Here is a 16,645-nt window from a genome sequence, read left to right as displayed (position 1 = left end):
GCTGCCACACAGACCTCAGCCTGACGCCTTGAGCTCTCACCCGAGCCTCCACTGGCTCCAGCTGCTGTGGCTGTTTTCTGTGACTCTCAGCCAGAGGTGCTCCTGACACACAGGCTGGGAAGCGGAGGCAGTCTGCAGTGGCTGGCCTCTGAGCCCTGCCTTTCCCTGCCAGCTGTGGTGGGTCTTCACTGTTCTCCGCCTTCACTTCCTCAGTTGTGTGTGGGGGACATAAAGGTAGCATTTCCTGGGGCTGCTGTGGTGTTCAGCGAGCTGGTTCCTGCGGTGAACTGAAGACAGTGCCTGGCACCCTGCAGAGTGGGCGAATGCTAAAGACGGCGTCTCCGTGACGACTGCACGGCCGCAGCTTCCGTGGAAGGCAGGTCCTTCCCACGTGGAACCTCACTAGACTCCTTGCTGGCCCTGCCCCTGGGTGCAGAGAAGCAGGGATCGTTGGTGGAGGCCAGTGGAGCCCATGTCCAGCACGGTTCTTGGGCCCAGGCAGAGCGGACAGCTGAGGCTGGGCGGGCAGGTGAGCTACAGGTCAGGGCGGCAGCTGCTAGTTTTCATCTGTTGCTTGCTCTTTTGAAAAGGTCCAGTTCAAAGGAACAGAACACGGCATTTTAGACCCAAAGGCACCCTGGGGGTGGGGGGGCTGCACGCTGATCTGCAGGCAGACAGCCCAGAGGGGCCCCCAGGAACTTCTGTGCCCTGGGGAGGGGGTGGCTGTTTCTCAGCGCAGGTCTCTGGGGGTCTCATGGAGTCTTTCTGTGGATATAAATGCCAGGATCCCTCAGGAGGAGCCCTTGGGAAAGGCAGCCTGGGGCCATTACTTCAGAGGGGAGGGGAAATCAGCTTTGCCTTGTAGCTGACCCTGCAGGGGCCTGGATGCCACCCAGACACCCCTTTGTGGTCGCTGTCGTTTTCAGTGACTGCCTCTTCCCCTCCCGAGAACCTGCTGGGGCAGTACAGAGCCCAGGAGCCTTGCCTTGGGTTGGGGCCTTTCTGAGGTGTGGTTCTGCTGGTCAGGGCATCCTGCACCTCCTCCTCCCTCCCAGACATCTCCTGGGAGCAGGCCGGTTCTGAATAAATCACCTGCACCCAAATCCTTCCCGCAGGCCAGCGTCCGGGAACCAGACCTCAGGCACAGCCGTGGTTGGCCTGTCCCAGCTAGAAAACAGTCGTCTGGACATGGCTGATTTGGAATTTGTGATAATTCAGAAATCGGCATATCCGAGGTGTAGCTCAGCCCTCAGGGCAGTGCGGGCCCACCAGGCAGCCCAGCAGGGGGACCGGGCACAGACCCCTCGGACCTTGCTGCTCTGAGGAATCTGGAACACAGGTGGTTCTCAAAGTTGCCTTGTATTTATTTTTATTTATTGATTGACTGATTGATTGAGGCAGATTTCACTCTTGTTGCCCAGGCTAGAGTGCAATGGCGCGATCTCGGCTCACCGCAACCTCCCCTCCTGGGTTCAAGTGATTCTCCTGCTTCAACCTCCCAAGTAGCCGCGATTACAGGCATTAGCCACCATGCCTGGCTAATTTTGTATTTTTAGTAGAGACGGAGTTTCTCCATGTTGGTCAGGCTGGTCTTGAACTCCCGATCTCAGGTGATCCAGCTGCCTCGACCTCCCAAAGTGCCGGGATTACAGGCATGAGCCACTGCGCCTGGCCTATCTTGTGTTTATTAAGAGAGGTTCGAGCTGACAAAATCACTTCGGTGGAGTCAGGAAAATGAACTGATATTTTGAGGCAGAATGTATGATGACATTATGACATATTAAGGTGTCGCAGCTGTAGATAATAAGGACACTGTCGGTGACAGCGTCACGGCGGGGAGTCACACGGATGCCTGACCCTAACCTTTCCCATCCACAAGGCAGGGCCGTCCTTGTTTTCCTTTCACTGATGATGTGTGAGGCAGCGGGAAGGGCCTTGACTGGGGCCACACCAGAGCCACGCCCAATGCTGTGGCCACATGGCACTGTCGTGGACAGCGTGGCAGAACTCCTGCCTGCTGAGGAGGGGGCTGAGCACAGGCAGTGCTGTGTGCATGTTCCCACCCTGGCAGAGGGAGGCGGGTGAAGGCCAGGGTGTGACCACCTCACGCCGTCCACGAAGCCACCCTCCACCCAGCAGTGAAGCTGGCGGTGAAGCTACGGGAATCCTGCAGTGCTGGCAAAGGACACACAGACCAACAGACCTGGGAACAGATCCACACAAACGCGCCCAACAAAGATGTCAGGGAGGACAACCTTGCAGTGCCTGGCGCTGGGGCAGTCACAGAAAAGATGGAAATGAGCCAAAAATACACCTGATCTACATCTCACATGCTATATAAAAATTAACTCAGCATGAATCATGGACCTAGTGTAAAACAAAAACCTAGAAACCTTTCAGAAAACCCAGAGAAGAGCATTTTCAGAACCCAGGGCTTGAGGAAGCATTCTGAGACTGGAGACCGAGGTCTGCTCCATAAGAGGAAGCGTGGACAAATTGGACTTCATCCAAATTAAACACTTTCGCTTGCAAAGACCCTGGGAGGAGGATGGGAGACCAGTTACCAAGTGGGAGAAATATTTGCAAACTGCATATCCAACAAAAGACTTGTATCTAGAATCCGTAAAGAATTCTGAATACTGAACAGTAAAAGAATAATTTAGTTAGGAATGGACAAAAGGCGTGAAGAAACATTTCCCCAAAGAGGATACACCGATGGCAAATAAACACAGGAAAGGACACTCAACATCGTGCCCCAGTGGGAAAACGTGTCAAAACCCCGGTGTGGGGCCAGCAGGCCCCTCAGGAACGGCTGACGTTGAAGGCAGTGACAACATCACCTGCTGGAGCGGATGCAGAGGAACCGGGCCTCTCGGAAGGGTGGACGCGTGTTAGACGGCGCAGCCCCTCTAGCAGAGAGCATGGAAGTTCCTTCCAACACAAACGCCTGCTCCCACACGACCCACAACTGCATTCCGGGTGTTCATTCTAGAGAAACGGAAACTTACGTTCACGCAAGACCTGCCGTGAATGGGCGCTCAGAGCAGCTTAGTTCACGATGGCCCAGAGTGGAAACCACCCAGCATCCATCAATCGGGATGGCTCACAAACCACGGAACGCCCAGACCACGGAGTTCTAGGCCACGAGGGAACGAGCTACGGATACAACCTGGCTGTGTATCCTGAGAATTATGCTGTAGGAAAACAGCCAATCCTAAAAGGAAGCTCATGGCTGTGATTCCATTTCTACAGTATTCTCAGAATGACAAAACTACAGAGATGAAAATAGGCTAGTGGTTGCCACAGGTTAGCGTTGATGGGAGGCACACAGACAGACACACGCACACTGACACAGAGACACACACGCGGACACAGAGACACACACACAGAGATACAGACACACAGACACAGAGACACACACACACAGATACAGACACAGATACAGACACACAGACACAGAGACACACCCACAGATACAGACATAGATAGAGACACACAGACACACAGACACAGAGACACACACACAGAGACACATAGACACGCACACAGATAGAGACACAGATAGACACACACACAGACACAGACATACACAGATGCAGAGACACACACACACAGACACACAGACGCAGACACACAGACACAGACACACAGATGCATACACATACACAGACAGACACACATACACAGACACAGATAAACAGACACAGAGACACACACACAGAGACACACAGCCACAGACACAGATGCAGACGCACAGACAGACCCACCAACGAAGGCAGGTGAAACTGGTGAGATCTGAGTAGGGGCTGTGGTCTTGCACTGTGGTTCTGCGGGATGTCGCCCTTGGAGGAGGCTGAAGGGCTCGCAGGATCTGTCTTATTTCCTACAACTGCATGAGACTATAATTGTCTCAAAATAAAAAGATTTTTTTAGCAGACATTTCTTCCAGTGAAACCCCATTGGGAAGCCCAATACACGTGGCAGACAGAAGTGGCGAAGCTCCGGTGGACAGTGAGGGCTGTGAAGCCGGGCCCCAGCTCCTGCCCACCGGAGGTCCCCGGTCACCTCTGTGGGCTTCAGGCCCCTCTGGGCATCGGTCAAAAATCCTCAGCCCTCCTGTCATTTCAGGAGGACCTTTTTTTTTTTTTTTTTTTTTTTTTTTGGTTGGTTCCACTTTCTGGGGAAATTGAAATAAACAAACCCTGATACCTTGATTTCTTTGTGGAAAATGTGTGTGGGTCACTTGGCAGCGCCCTCTCCCGCCGTCGAGTTCAGGAGGCTTAGGGTCCCTTCTGCAGCCCGGGCCGAAGGCCTCGGTGGAAATGCCGCTTCCTGGAGGCCTGGCTTACTTAGTTAGGAATGTGTTAGGTGGGGAACACATGTGTGCTGCGTACGATCCCAGATGTCCCCTGGCTGTGTGCAACAGGCCACCAGCGTTCTGCCCTGGGGAGGGGGGCGGGAGCAGGTGCAGGGGCAGGGCGGGGGCAGGGCAGTGAGACAGTGAGAACCCGCCCTGGGACTCTTGTGGACTCTTGGGAAAGAAGCACTCCCCTCGTCCCCAGGGCTGTCCAGCTGCTTAGGAACAAGCTCTCGGCCTCCAAGGCCATGGTGGCTGCAGAGAGGATCTCTGGAGGAGAAAGAAGGAAGGCAGGGAGACTCTGGAAACACATCTCAGCCAGGGGTGCGGCCACCCTGGCACTGCCAGCCCCACCTACACTTTCCAGTCACGGTCCCCTTGCTCAGGGAACCCTGGGGTGGGCTCCGCGTCCTGCTCACTAACAAGGTGTCTCACTCTGCACCCTAACCACAAAAGGGCAGGCCACAGCACCTGCCACACCCAGCAGGGCAGGTCAGCATCGTCCCAGGGGATTCCATGAAGTCAGGGGGGCTGGGGAAGACTTCGAGGTGCACACAGGACCCTCATGGATCCGGGGGGCGCTGGGGGAGAATGTGGAGTACATGTGAGACTCTTGTGGATCTTGGGGGGCTGGGGAGAATGGGGGGTACATGCAGGAGTCTTGTGGATCCCAGGGGGTTGGGGTAGAGTGTGAGGTGCACGCAGGACCCTCAGGGATCCCACAGGGCTGGGGGGGAGTGTGGGGTGCATGCAGGACCTTCAGGGATTCCGGGGGGCTGGGGGAGAGTGTGGGGTACACGCAGGACCCTTAGGGGTTCCAGGGGGCTGGGGGAGAGTGTGGGGTGCATGCAGGACCCTCATGTAGATCCCGGGTCTACATCGGTGTGATCACGTCCCCAGATGAACTCCCCAAGCCTTCGAAGTTCCTCTGGAACTGAGTCAATATTTAACCCATCTTCCCATTTGTTTTCCATTAGAACGCGCATCTGAAACCCTTCATTAGCCTGTCCTTCCAGAGAATAATGACTAATTTCTGGCGGTAGTTTTTCCTTATCCCACAAAGGCACTCTGTAGAACCCTTCCATTACTGTAATTTACTGATGGAAGAGATGGAATTGCAGAGATGGTTTCCAAGTCCTGAGGAGGCTGCCACTGACAGCAGCAAGCCACACGCTGCGTGGACACCATCTCTCCCCGCCTGGCCCAGGTGTGCGAAGGGTGCCCGAGGTGGGCTGGACAGCGGCTCCTCCAGCTCTGTCCTGGCCTTTGCACAGAGACAGCTCGTTCTGGGACCAGAGACAGACTCCCAATCCCCCAGGGGCTCTGAGAGCTGTGGACATTTAACTCAACATAGTCCTGGAAAAGCTCAGGAGTAGTGGGAAGAAGGCTTGACTCTGGGATCCTGGTGTCAACGTGTCCTCTTGCTGCCCAGCCATGTGCAGCCCTGCAAATGCCTTGGCAGCCAGGCTCTCCAGGCTTGGCCTATGCGGACCTCTGAGGCCACGGCTCTGCAATTTGCTTTTGTTATCCTAATGAGCAAAGCCAGTAGCGCTTTTGGGAAGACTTTTGCTATTGATTTTTAAAAAAGTAAGACATGGGAGGTTTGATTTGTGATAAGAGAGGCCAGGAAAATCCAGGCACCTTTAAATAGCATCCTGGGTCTCGGGGAGAGAGGCCAGTGGTATCTGTATTAGGAGCACGCGCTGCCTGCCGCCCACTCCACATCTGCACCCTCGAAGGGGCTCCAGTGTCCTCATCCATTTGCTTCAGCCGCCTGGAGCTAATCGGCCCACCCACTGCCGGCCCCTCAAGGGACTGCTGAGGACCAGCAGCCACGGTTCCAGTGAAACAATGTCACATTTATTACCTTCGGTGACACCAGATGCACACATGTCTCATAATCCTGAAAGACACAGTCAGGGTGTAATTCACCCTGTTTGCACTGCAGCCCGGGGCCGACCAAGGGTGTAATTCACCCCGTTCACACTGAAGCTCTGGGCTGACCAAAGGGTCTAATTCACCCCGTTCACACTGCAGCCCAGGGCCGACCAAGGATGTAATTCACCCCATTCACACTGCAGCCCGGGGCCGACCAAGGATGTAATTCACCCCGTCCACACTGCAGCCCGGGGCCGACCAAGGATGTAATTCACCCCGTCCACACTGCAGCCCGGGGCCGACCAAGGATGTAATTCACCCCATCCACACTGCAGCCCGGGGCTGACCAAGGGTATAATTCACCCCGTTCACACTGCAGCCCGGGGCTGACCATGCAGCTACCTCTGCCAACAGGCATGGTAAAGGTTTTCCTTCCCGTCCCAGAGCCGGGATGCTGCCGCCCTTCGAAGGGGCCCTGCAGGGGCATGTGGTGCCCCAGGAGCTGGCCACGGCTCTGGGCTCTGGGTGCCCTGGATTTCAATGCATAAACAGCCTCCCCATTTGCCCAGCACTGCCAGCCTCTGTAGAGCCTGGAAGCCGTCGCTTGCCGGGCAGTGGCCAGGGGTGGGGCTGCTGGTGAGAATATAGGGCACCCCATTAAACCTGAAGCTCAGGTCAGCAAGGACGACTCTCTCAGTGTAAGTCGGTCCTCAATGGTGCTTTCGCCATACTGTGAGGTGTTTTTCTGTCTCTCTGAACTTCACGTTTACCTGAGTGTCTTGTACTTCAGGGGCAGCCCCAGCAGAGTGACCTCATCTTCCCCGACCCAAGCCAAGCCAGGCAAAGGTTTGGCCCAAAGAGGACCCTTCTTCATTCCCCATGCAGCCCCATTGGGAAGCTGCTCCCCACACATGGAAGCCAGCTGGGGTTGTTAACCTGCAGACCTGGGCCACCTATGGGGTCTGGATGAACAGGCAGGGGCTGGGGAGCCTGCAGGGATGCCCAGGTTCCAAGCCATGTGTGCCCTGAGGGTGTGGGTAGCCACTTCGTCTCTCCAGCCTGAGCCTCCTCACTGCTGGTGGGGGAATGCCTGCTTCTTGGCAGTCACAGGGGTCAGAGACGCCAGACATGATATGCTCAGCTAGGGCCCCACATGTGATAAAGAGGGTGCCACCACCTGTGCCAGGGTGAAGTCTCGGGGGCAGGCTCTTGGATCAGCTCTGAGCCAGCAGACGGCCTTAGCCACAAGGGGCTCACCTCTGCAAGGGGAATCTGGGTCTCCCTCTCTTCCCGTTTAGCTTGGAACCAAATCTTAAGTGTAGCCGGGAGGACTCCAGTGGCCTCAGCTCTCTGAACTCACCGCTTCCCCAGGGCCCTGGCACATGTGACTTGCTCACCCAGCGTCCCCAACAGCCAGGAGCCCACCCCAGCCCCGCTCTGGGTGCTGCGCCTCCTCAGGCTTCAGCTCCCAGCCCACGTGTCAGTGCACAGAGGGGCCTGCCTGGGCCCATGACTGAGCCAGGACTCCAGCACCTGGTTTTCCTTCTGAGCCTGCCATTCCTGCCATGGCTGCCATCGCTTCTCCTGTGGTCTGCACCCTCCTCGACCCCGAGGCCTGTGGGAGCAGGGACTTTGGTGGATGCCTGCTTTGTGCTGTGTGTCTGTGCCCGAGTCCTGGGGCCCCATCCCGGTGTCGGGGACTGAGCAGCACTCCCCAGCCCTCGGGGCCTGTGTTTGGCCTGCAGAGCCCGGGGGGCCTCCAGCAAGCACACTCGAACGTGCTCCCGAGCGTGGCCTCAGCCTCACCTGGCTTGGAGCCCTCGTCCACGGAGCCGTTGTAGACTTGGTTGATGAACTCGGGACGGTTGTCGTTCATGTCGATGACGTAGATGTACAGGTCGATGGGGTTCTCCACCTTGTTGCCGTTCATGTCCACGGCGTGGGCTCGGAGCTGGAAGGCAGCAGAGACACATCAGGGTGGTGGGTGGGCACCCCCACTCAGCTGAGAGCGGCCCGTGGGACCCGAAGCACTGGGGTGTGAGGCTGATGGCAGAGGCAGGCTGGCGAGGGGCCGGGGGCTGGACACGTCATGGAATTCTCCGAGCCTCAGCTCTCTCCTCTGCAGAGCAGGCGACCAGAGCTGGAAGCCAGCCTAAGCCCCGAAGCCCCACGGCCAGGCCCACCCAGGACCTCCCACACCTGCCTGCCTGTTCCGTGAGCCAGCGACTGATCTGATCAGGTGTCTGGAGCAGGACAGGTGCCCCTCGGATGGGGTCATGTCCGCCCACAGTGGAAACAGAAAAGGCATTTGTGCCTAATTGGATGGGGGCTAGTCCCCAGGGGAGATGGGCGTATGCAGAGAGGCTGGAGCTGGGGCTGGGAATTGGGCCCATTTGGGCGCCCACTGAGAGCCCAGCCTGGACAAGCTCCAGGCTCCTCTGCGTCTGGTGACCCGTCAGTTCTTGGGCTTGGCACAACAGGGGAAAATGTGTGGTGCTGGGGGCACCGATGGAGAGGCCAGGCCGGGAAGCCGGTGAGGAGCTCCTGGGACATCACGGAACCGCCTTCAGGGTGAAAAGGGAAGAGCTGGACTTGGGCTGGAAGGTGCCACAGCAGCTCTCAGAGTCACCCCTCCAGTTCTGGATTTGTTCTTTCACTCATTCATTCATTCATTCCGCAGCTGCCCATCAAGGGCCTGGAATGCCAGGTGCGGGGCTGGACCCTGGATTACTGTGCACTGAAATCAGCCAGAGTGGCTGCCTGGAGCGTCCATCCCAGGGACAATGGACACCAGGAAGAGAAGAAGCCATCAGTGGGTGTGGTGGCTGCCAGCGAGGCCTCTCAGAGGAGGGGCTGCTTGAGCTGAGACCTTGAGAACCAGGCAAGGAAGAGGACATGGAGACGCTGGGCACTGCTGGCAGGCGAGGGGGCTGCCAAGGGGCTGCCAGAGAGTGGAAAGCGTGTCCCAGGCCTCTCCACTCAGAGCTGGATGGTCACCCAGAGGGGTTCTCAGCTCACGTCTTTCTGCCAAAACCCCACATCACCCTCGAAGTTGGACACAACAGACCTCAAGGTATTTGTAGCAAGACATCACCAAGCCCAGGGTGGCCGGGAGAGGAGCCCCATGCCGGAGGGGTCCCCACGTCATCCCTTGGTGGCTGGCCTCACACGGCCACTCCCTCTTCCCCGACCTCTGGGGATCGGGGGGTCCTACATGCCACACCTGCCCCAGGGAGACCCGGGAGCTAACTGCATCCATGCCCACACCAGTGTTCTGGCTTGGTTCCAACAATCCAGAGTGGAATGTTACCCCCTACACTGCATGTTTAGGGAAGATCTGGAGGCTGGCTTTCCCCAGGGAGGCAATCTGTGCTGTAGTAAAGAGACAAACCAGGCCTGACTCCTGGAGGAACTGCAGACTGCAGCCCGAGACGCAATGCGCACACGCCAAGTCGGCTGTACGTGTCACGTGTGAACAGCCTGGAACGCTGCGTGGTGGCTGTAACCAGCCGCCCCCGTCCCGTCACCACAGATTCCTCCATCCCCACCCATCTGCGGCTCCGTCCTGCCGTGGATGTGCTTCCACGGGCGGCGGTTGGGAAATGCAGCCACGCAATCACACGCCCAAAGTAATTCTGAGCTACAATTAAAGTTATTATCTCCTATCGAAAGCAGTTCAGGTGCTATCTTTAGCAGCAGGAGCAGGCGGAGTGCAGATAACGAGGAAACGCTGCCTCCTCCGCCTCTGTGCGCGGCCTGCGTCCTCCTTGTCCCACTCCCTGCCTGACCCCCAAAAGTTTTAATTACATTTGACAGCTCCTGTTGGAAATCTCCCCCACCCATCTCTCGGGCTGGGCACAGCCGGGTGGGCCCGAGAGAGGTGACCTCGCCATGGTGGTGAAAGAAACAAACAAATGTGGGTGGGAGAGTCCTCTGAGCTTTCTGCGACCTGCAAATCTGAGCATCAGGCACAGAGCGCATTTCCCACAACACTTTAAATAGGACATTTTGTTTTTTTGAGACAGAGTCTCCCTCTGTCACCAGGCTGGAGTACAATAGCACGATCTTGGCTCACTACAACCTCCACCTCCCGGGTTCAAGTGATTCCCCTGCTTCAGCCTCCCTAGTAGCCAGGACCACAGGCATGCGCCACCATGCCTGGCTAATTATTTTTTACTTTTTATTTTAGTAGAAACAGGGTTTCACCATGTTGGCCAGGATGGTCTCCATCTCCTGACCTCATGATCCACCTGCCTCAGCCTTCCAAAGTGCTGCAATTATAGGTGTGAGCCACCCTGCCTGTTCTTGTTCTGGGATAAAAGATAAAGAAATATAATATGTGGATGTAGCTTGCATTGGGTGGGCTGTGCTGGGCGTGGCTTGCATTGGGGTGAGATGCACTTGGTGTGGCCTGAATTGGGTGGGATGAACTGGGCGTGGCCTGCATTGGGTGTGATGCCCTGGGTGTGGTTTGCATTGGGTGGGATGCCCTGGGTGTGGTTTGCATTGGGTGGGATGCCCTGGGCATGGCCTGCATTGGTGTGATGCCCTGGGTGTGGTTTGCATTGAGATGAGATGCACTGGACATGGCTTGCATTGGGTGGGCTGCACTGGGCGTGGCTTGCATTGGGTGGGCTGCACTGGGCGTGGCTTGCATTGGTGTGGGATGAGCTGGGTGTGGCTTGCACTGGGTGGGATGTGCTGGGGGAAATGTGTCTGTTGACAGATGACCCTCCAGGTGTGCCTGGGATCTAATTCTCCCGCCTCTCAGCTGCTCTCTTTTCTTCCTATCTTAATTGTGGGTGAGGGTTCCCTTCAAGGAGTGTGGAATTGGGAACAGTTCAGGGGGCCTTGGGAGTGGTGGAGGGGTGTGCGTGTTGGAGATTTTCCTCATCAGTCACATTGGCGCCCACATACACCGTGCGTTTGCTGGGGCCAGGCAGTGCCGTAGGAACCTACACACGTGAATGCCAGCTTCCACCAGTGTCTGTGAGATTGGTGTTGTCTCGGTCCCTATTTTACAGATGGGGAAACTGAGGCTCAGGAAGGTTGGAAAATGTTCAGAAGATGACAGTGTGTGGCCAGGTGAGCTGGTATGTCTAACTTACGGAATCCTCAAAGGAATTTTCTGGAGCAGCGCCCTGCAAAGCCAGCAGTGAGCACTCGTGCATTTGAGTGTTTACCGGCTGGCTCTAGGGTGACAGGCGTCACAGTCGTCAGGACACCCAGGCTGGGGGTGCATCCTTGCCACCCTCGTCAGCCCACAGAGCTGGGTGGAAAACGGAATGGGATCAAAGCACACTGGGGAGACAGGAAACTCTGAGGGGCCCCGAGGGTGGCAGGTGCTGGCCCCGGAGGCCAAGACGGACGTGCTCCCTCCCGACTGGGCTACGTTTTCCACCTTAAGATGGAGCTGGCTGGGCATCATCCAACCACGGGGGCCTTCGGAAGCTGAGTGCTCTCCAGCTAGGGGTAGGAGGGAAGGACACGCGGGCTCCGGCGCACCTCTGTCTCCTGTGTCTCTCTCTGTGTCTCTGCCTCCCTCTCTGTCTCCGTATCTCTATCTCTGTGTGTTTGTGTCTCTCCCTGAGCCCTTGTTCTGTAGCTATTTCTTGGCAGTAAGGACTGTTGAGTCCCCATTCCTGGGCCTGTTGGGGACGCGTGGTGACGGCAGCCCGAAGCCCATTTTGGGAGCTGGCAGCCACGCCGAGGGCCTGTCTCTTGCTGCGCAGTGGTGGGCATCAGCCAGAGTCTCTGGTTGGCTCTGCAGACCTGCCCTGGCCACTCCTGTGGGCCCAGCACACGAGGCCCAGGCACCATCAATCAGGTCTCCCCAACACCCAGCCGAGGCGTGAGCCTTCCCAGGAGGCAGCTGCGAGGGGCTGATAAGGCCCCGGGGCAGACCGGGGTGAGAGCAGCCACCTCCCAGGTGGGCTTCCTACGGTCCCTCCGGCCCCACCCCTGCTTCGACGGGTGCTTCAGGGGCCTGTTGGCGAAGCCACCATGGCCAACAGCAAAACTGGTCTCCTCCCATCAACGCCCTCCCTTCCTTGAACGGTTAGTGAGCCCCCCAAAGGCCAGGCTCTGTTCTCGGGCCTGAGATCTGGCGTGGACAAGCTGGACGATTCCCTGCCCCTACGCGGCCTCCTTCTAGTGCAAGATGGAAGGAATGGACGCCCCAGTACTCAGCAGACAAGAGAAGATACAGGGTCGGGTCCTGTTCGGTGCCACTGGCTGAAGCCAGGCGAAGGTAGGGCCGACAGAGACAACAGCGCCAGGCAGGGCTGAGTCCTCCAGGGTTGTCCTCGAGCTACCCAGAGGGAGCACCCAGCCCTGAAGCGAGGGCAACCTGGAGCCCTCAGAACAACCCATGAGGAGGAGGAGCGGAACGGAGGCCAGGAGAGGCCACATCATTTGCCTGACAGTGCACACCTGGCCAGGGGCAAGTCTGGGCTTGACCCTCGAGGTCTGGCTCCAGCCCGTGCAGCCCTGCTGGTGTGGCCTTCACCAGCACGCGATGGGCAGCCCCAGACCCTGAGATGGAGGGATGTGGACCCCCCGCTGCTTTCACCACGGTCCAGGCCCCTCCTCCCAGCCAGGGTGAGTGTGGCCCTAGGGGGGAGAAGGTCCGTCCCCCACCCCCCCGGAAGCTGAGGCCACAGCGCCACGTCTCTCCGGCATTTCTCTTTCTGTGCACAGCTGGTGACAGGGAACCAGCGCGGCTCCCCTTTCAGAGGCTCTTTCTGCTGCTGTCAGGGATGGCGGAGGAAGTGAAAAGCCTGCAGAACGCATGTCCCAGACTGGAGACGGTGGGAAGGACCAGGGGCCGTGCTTCAGAGGACGGTGCCGAGGGCAGCAGGAGGGCCCCGAGGGCGCAGAGCGGCTGGTGACCCTAACTCCCAGCCCCGCAGAGCCGTCCAAACCAGAAGCTCACGTGGATGGAGACCTGTGCCGCCGGCTGTCCGGGTGTGAGCCCAGGCCTGACCGGCATCCGGGGAGCGTGTGAAATGCAGTTTCCCAGGTCCACCCTGGGCTCACCCCACAGAATTAGAGACGGGGGGCCGTGCCCAGCGACATGGGGATGGCCCTTTCCCCAGCCTCCCTGGAGATTCTGCCCCAGGCCAGCTCTGGAGCGCTGCTTGCGGATTAGGGCAGGCGTGGGCCCTGCTGGGGGCCTGGTGGGGCTGGGAGGGCTACCCCGGACCCCAGTGCCCGCCCGGGCGTGGACACTCACATGGTAAGACGCGTGCTCCTCCCGGTCCATGGGCCGTGTGACATACATCCGGCCTGACATGGAGTCGATGCTGAAGACCTCCATGGGGGGCTGGTCGGCGCCCACGCCAGTGATGCTGTACCGGATGGGGATGTCGTTGTCTTTGTCGGACCGGATCTGAAAGGCAGGAGCGAAGCGAGAAGAGGTCAGCCTGTGGCAAGGCCGGGCCGGGGGCGGGCGCCTGGCATGCATCCCCTCCCACCAGTTCCTTGAGTGTGACCAGTCTGAGGTACAGTGGGGACCACAGCTGGTCCTTCATCCACTTTAGGACCCGGAAGCACAGTCGATGGTCAGGGGTCTACTGAGAGCCACCGACTGCAGGTCCAGGGTCCGTCAGTGACGGGCAGGTGCGCGTATAACACTCCGAGTTCGGTGTCTGCACCGAGAACTCGGACACCTGGCAGACATCCACAACACAGGTGAAGGCAACGGAATGACGGTTTGAAACGGCCTCGTGTTCTGGCACCAAACCCGGGTCACAACAAAGGCAAGAAAACGGAGCGGCCTCCACAGTTCCGAGGGAAAGCCTGGGACCCAGCGCATGTGTGTCTTGGCCTTTCGGATTGTTTAGAAACCACTGAATGACGGTTACTGGGGTCCCAAGTCCAGAGTAAGCTAGGAAAGGCTGCACACTTGGGGAGAAAATGCAAAGACACAGGTGGACGTGAAACTCGAGTTTTCCATGGGGTGGGGAAGGGCCAGGCAAAGGCTTCATTTTATTTTGGACACAGAATGGGATTCATACATGTTTCTGGGGACAGAAAGGACACTCGTAGCATTAAGAATCAGACCTGCCTTTCGCTCAGCTGAAGTGAAGCCTCTTGTAGTGAGGCGGGGGACTTGATCGCCAGCCCACCACAGGTGAGCGGAGCTTCTCAGAGCCTGGGGGCTCCCTCAGGGAAGTGGACGGAGGCCATGGGATTTGAAAGGTGAAATCGAGTGAAATCCAGCAGGTGGAATCAACAGATCCGCATTCAACTTTGAGCATACCTTTGGAATATACTACTTTTTTTCTCAAAGCTCATGGTACTGTGACAACATTTTATAATAAAATGACGGGCTACATTGAAAACTTCAAAAATGCCCTAAAAAGCAAAATGGAACAGGACTTTTTTTTTTGTTTTATTTTTTTAGAGACAGGTCTCTCTCTGTCACCCAGGTGGGAGTGCAGTGGGGCAATCACAGCTCACTTCAGCCTTGACATCCTGTGCTCAAGCAATCCTTCCACCTCAGCCTCCAGAGTAGCTGGAACCACAGGTGCCGGCAACCACACCTGGCTAATTTCTGAAATTCTTTTGTCCAGATAGTGTCTCGCTATGTTGCCCAGGCTGGTCTTGAACTTCTGGCTTTAAGTGATCCTCTCTGCTTGGCCTCCCACAGCACTGGGATTACAGGTGTGAGCTACCCCATTTAACCTAAGACCTTTTACTGAAATGATGCAATTAAAAGTTAACAAGAAAACTGAAAAAGGATCTTTTAGAAATCTAGACGACACTGTAAAATAACCATTGGGTCAACAGGAACCAAAGTTATTTTTAGAGGCTTTAAAAATATTTCTTTTGTTTAATAATAATATAACAATACCACTGTTGTATAGTGAAACCCAGAGACTCAGTCCCTGCAAACCCATAACCTTGAATGTTTTCATAATCAAAATGGAATTACAGCCAATGAACCAACCACTTAACTCCGCAAGGAAAGGAACGAGAAAGCAGGAAGCAGCAGACACCGAGGTCACCAATAAAGATGACACAGAAATTTCCGAATCTGAAAACGGAAAAACAGGCAAGGACAGATTCCAGAGCTGCAGTTAGGGGAAAAGTCCTCCGGAAACCAGCTGCGTCTTTGATAGACTTCGGAGAGAAAAGGTAGGATTTTTAAAAGCGTTTTATTCTCTGTATGTTACGCTAGCACAGGCAAAAATCTTATGCGATTATTTTTTTGAGAAAATATAAAATTTTAAACTTGACTAGGAGAGAATGCACACCTGGAGATATCAATGACTTCAGGAAATTCCTCCCAAAAGAGCTCAGGACAGGTCAGCTTGCCCCAGAGTTTCCTGAAACTTTGCCAGAGCAGAGAAAGAAACAGAAAAAGCAGCCCGCTCAGGTTTATGCAGCTCGAAGACCTCGCTGTGCAGATGCATTCTGAATTCTGAGGACACATAGTGTGACCACTACACCCCCCCACTCCCCTGGCATGGGTGTGGCGCCCAGCGGAGGTGCCGGCGAGCGGGCGGAGCAGTGACTGCCAAGCCTCCTGCATGGCCCTGAGCAGCACTTATCTCAGAAACCGAGGGCTGGCTCCTCACCAGGCACCTCATCTCTGCAGCACGATGACAGTCATAGGCTAGCCTTCATAGAGGTGCCAAACAGCTTTGATAGAGTACCCTTTCCAGTTCAATTTGCACCAGAGAAAGCACGCCATCCCCCAGAGAAACTGCAGTTCGTGGAGAGTTCAGCCTGGTGGGGAACATCTTTCTTCAGCCACACTTAGCATCTGCACCCCAGAGCCGCTCCTGTGCGTAGGAGCATGGTGTCCAGCACACCGGCCACCCCAAGACTGTCTCATGTCGTAACAGAAAAAAGCTGTTTTCCCTATAGGAAGAGGGAGATGCTGTTTCCATCACACAGGTGCCGTGGGGGTCAGTGCCAGTGTGGGGCTGCTCAGGTGCTGGGAGACACGGCCAGGAGAGGAGGTCTGCAGGCCTGTGGTGTGCGGGCACACACCTCTCCTGTGCGCACGTGTGCAGACACATGCACACACTTGCAGACTGTGAGGTGCGTCTTTGCTCCGCCTTACTTTCCCAGGATCAGGTATGCTCTTCCCGGCTCCGCCCTGAGCTGCACACACCAAGCAGGGCTTCGGTGACAGCGACGGAGGGAAGGCTGGGTCTGGGCCCCTCAACAGTAGCTGGCAAAGGCCTCCGACTGGGTCTCAGTCACCCCTCCCTCCACTACCCAACGTCACCAGCAGTGTGACTCCTGCGGCCCTTCCGTGGGCAAAACTCGTCTCTTCTCCACCCATGACACCAGGGTGTATGTGGTAACGTCTAGATAGAGGGAAGAGCCTCCCTCCATGTGGCCTCTAATGACTTGCTCCCTCGGGGGTAGGAGAAAGGCCAAGGATCACATTCC

General features: G+C 56.7%; 1 protein-coding gene across 1 annotated transcript in view; it reads right to left on the bottom strand.

Moving 5' to 3' along the window:
* Positions 1–16,645, bottom strand: part of CDH4 (cadherin 4) — a 626,088-nt gene that overhangs the window by 77,241 nt on the left and 532,202 nt on the right. Inside the window, exons 5-6 of the mRNA XM_039479762.2 lie at positions 13,470–13,625; positions 8,042–8,186 (exon numbers count right to left, since the gene is read on the bottom strand). Coding sequence (XP_039335696.2) covers positions 8,042–8,186; positions 13,470–13,625 — 301 coding nt within the window. The remainder of the gene's footprint in view (positions 1–8,041; positions 8,187–13,469; positions 13,626–16,645) is intronic.

The sequence above is a fragment of the Saimiri boliviensis genome, chromosome 9 (assembly GCF_048565385.1).
Source record: "Saimiri boliviensis isolate mSaiBol1 chromosome 9, mSaiBol1.pri, whole genome shotgun sequence".
NCBI lineage: Eukaryota > Metazoa > Chordata > Mammalia > Primates > Cebidae > Saimiri > Saimiri boliviensis.
This window is presented reverse-complemented; position numbering and strand designations above follow the sequence as displayed.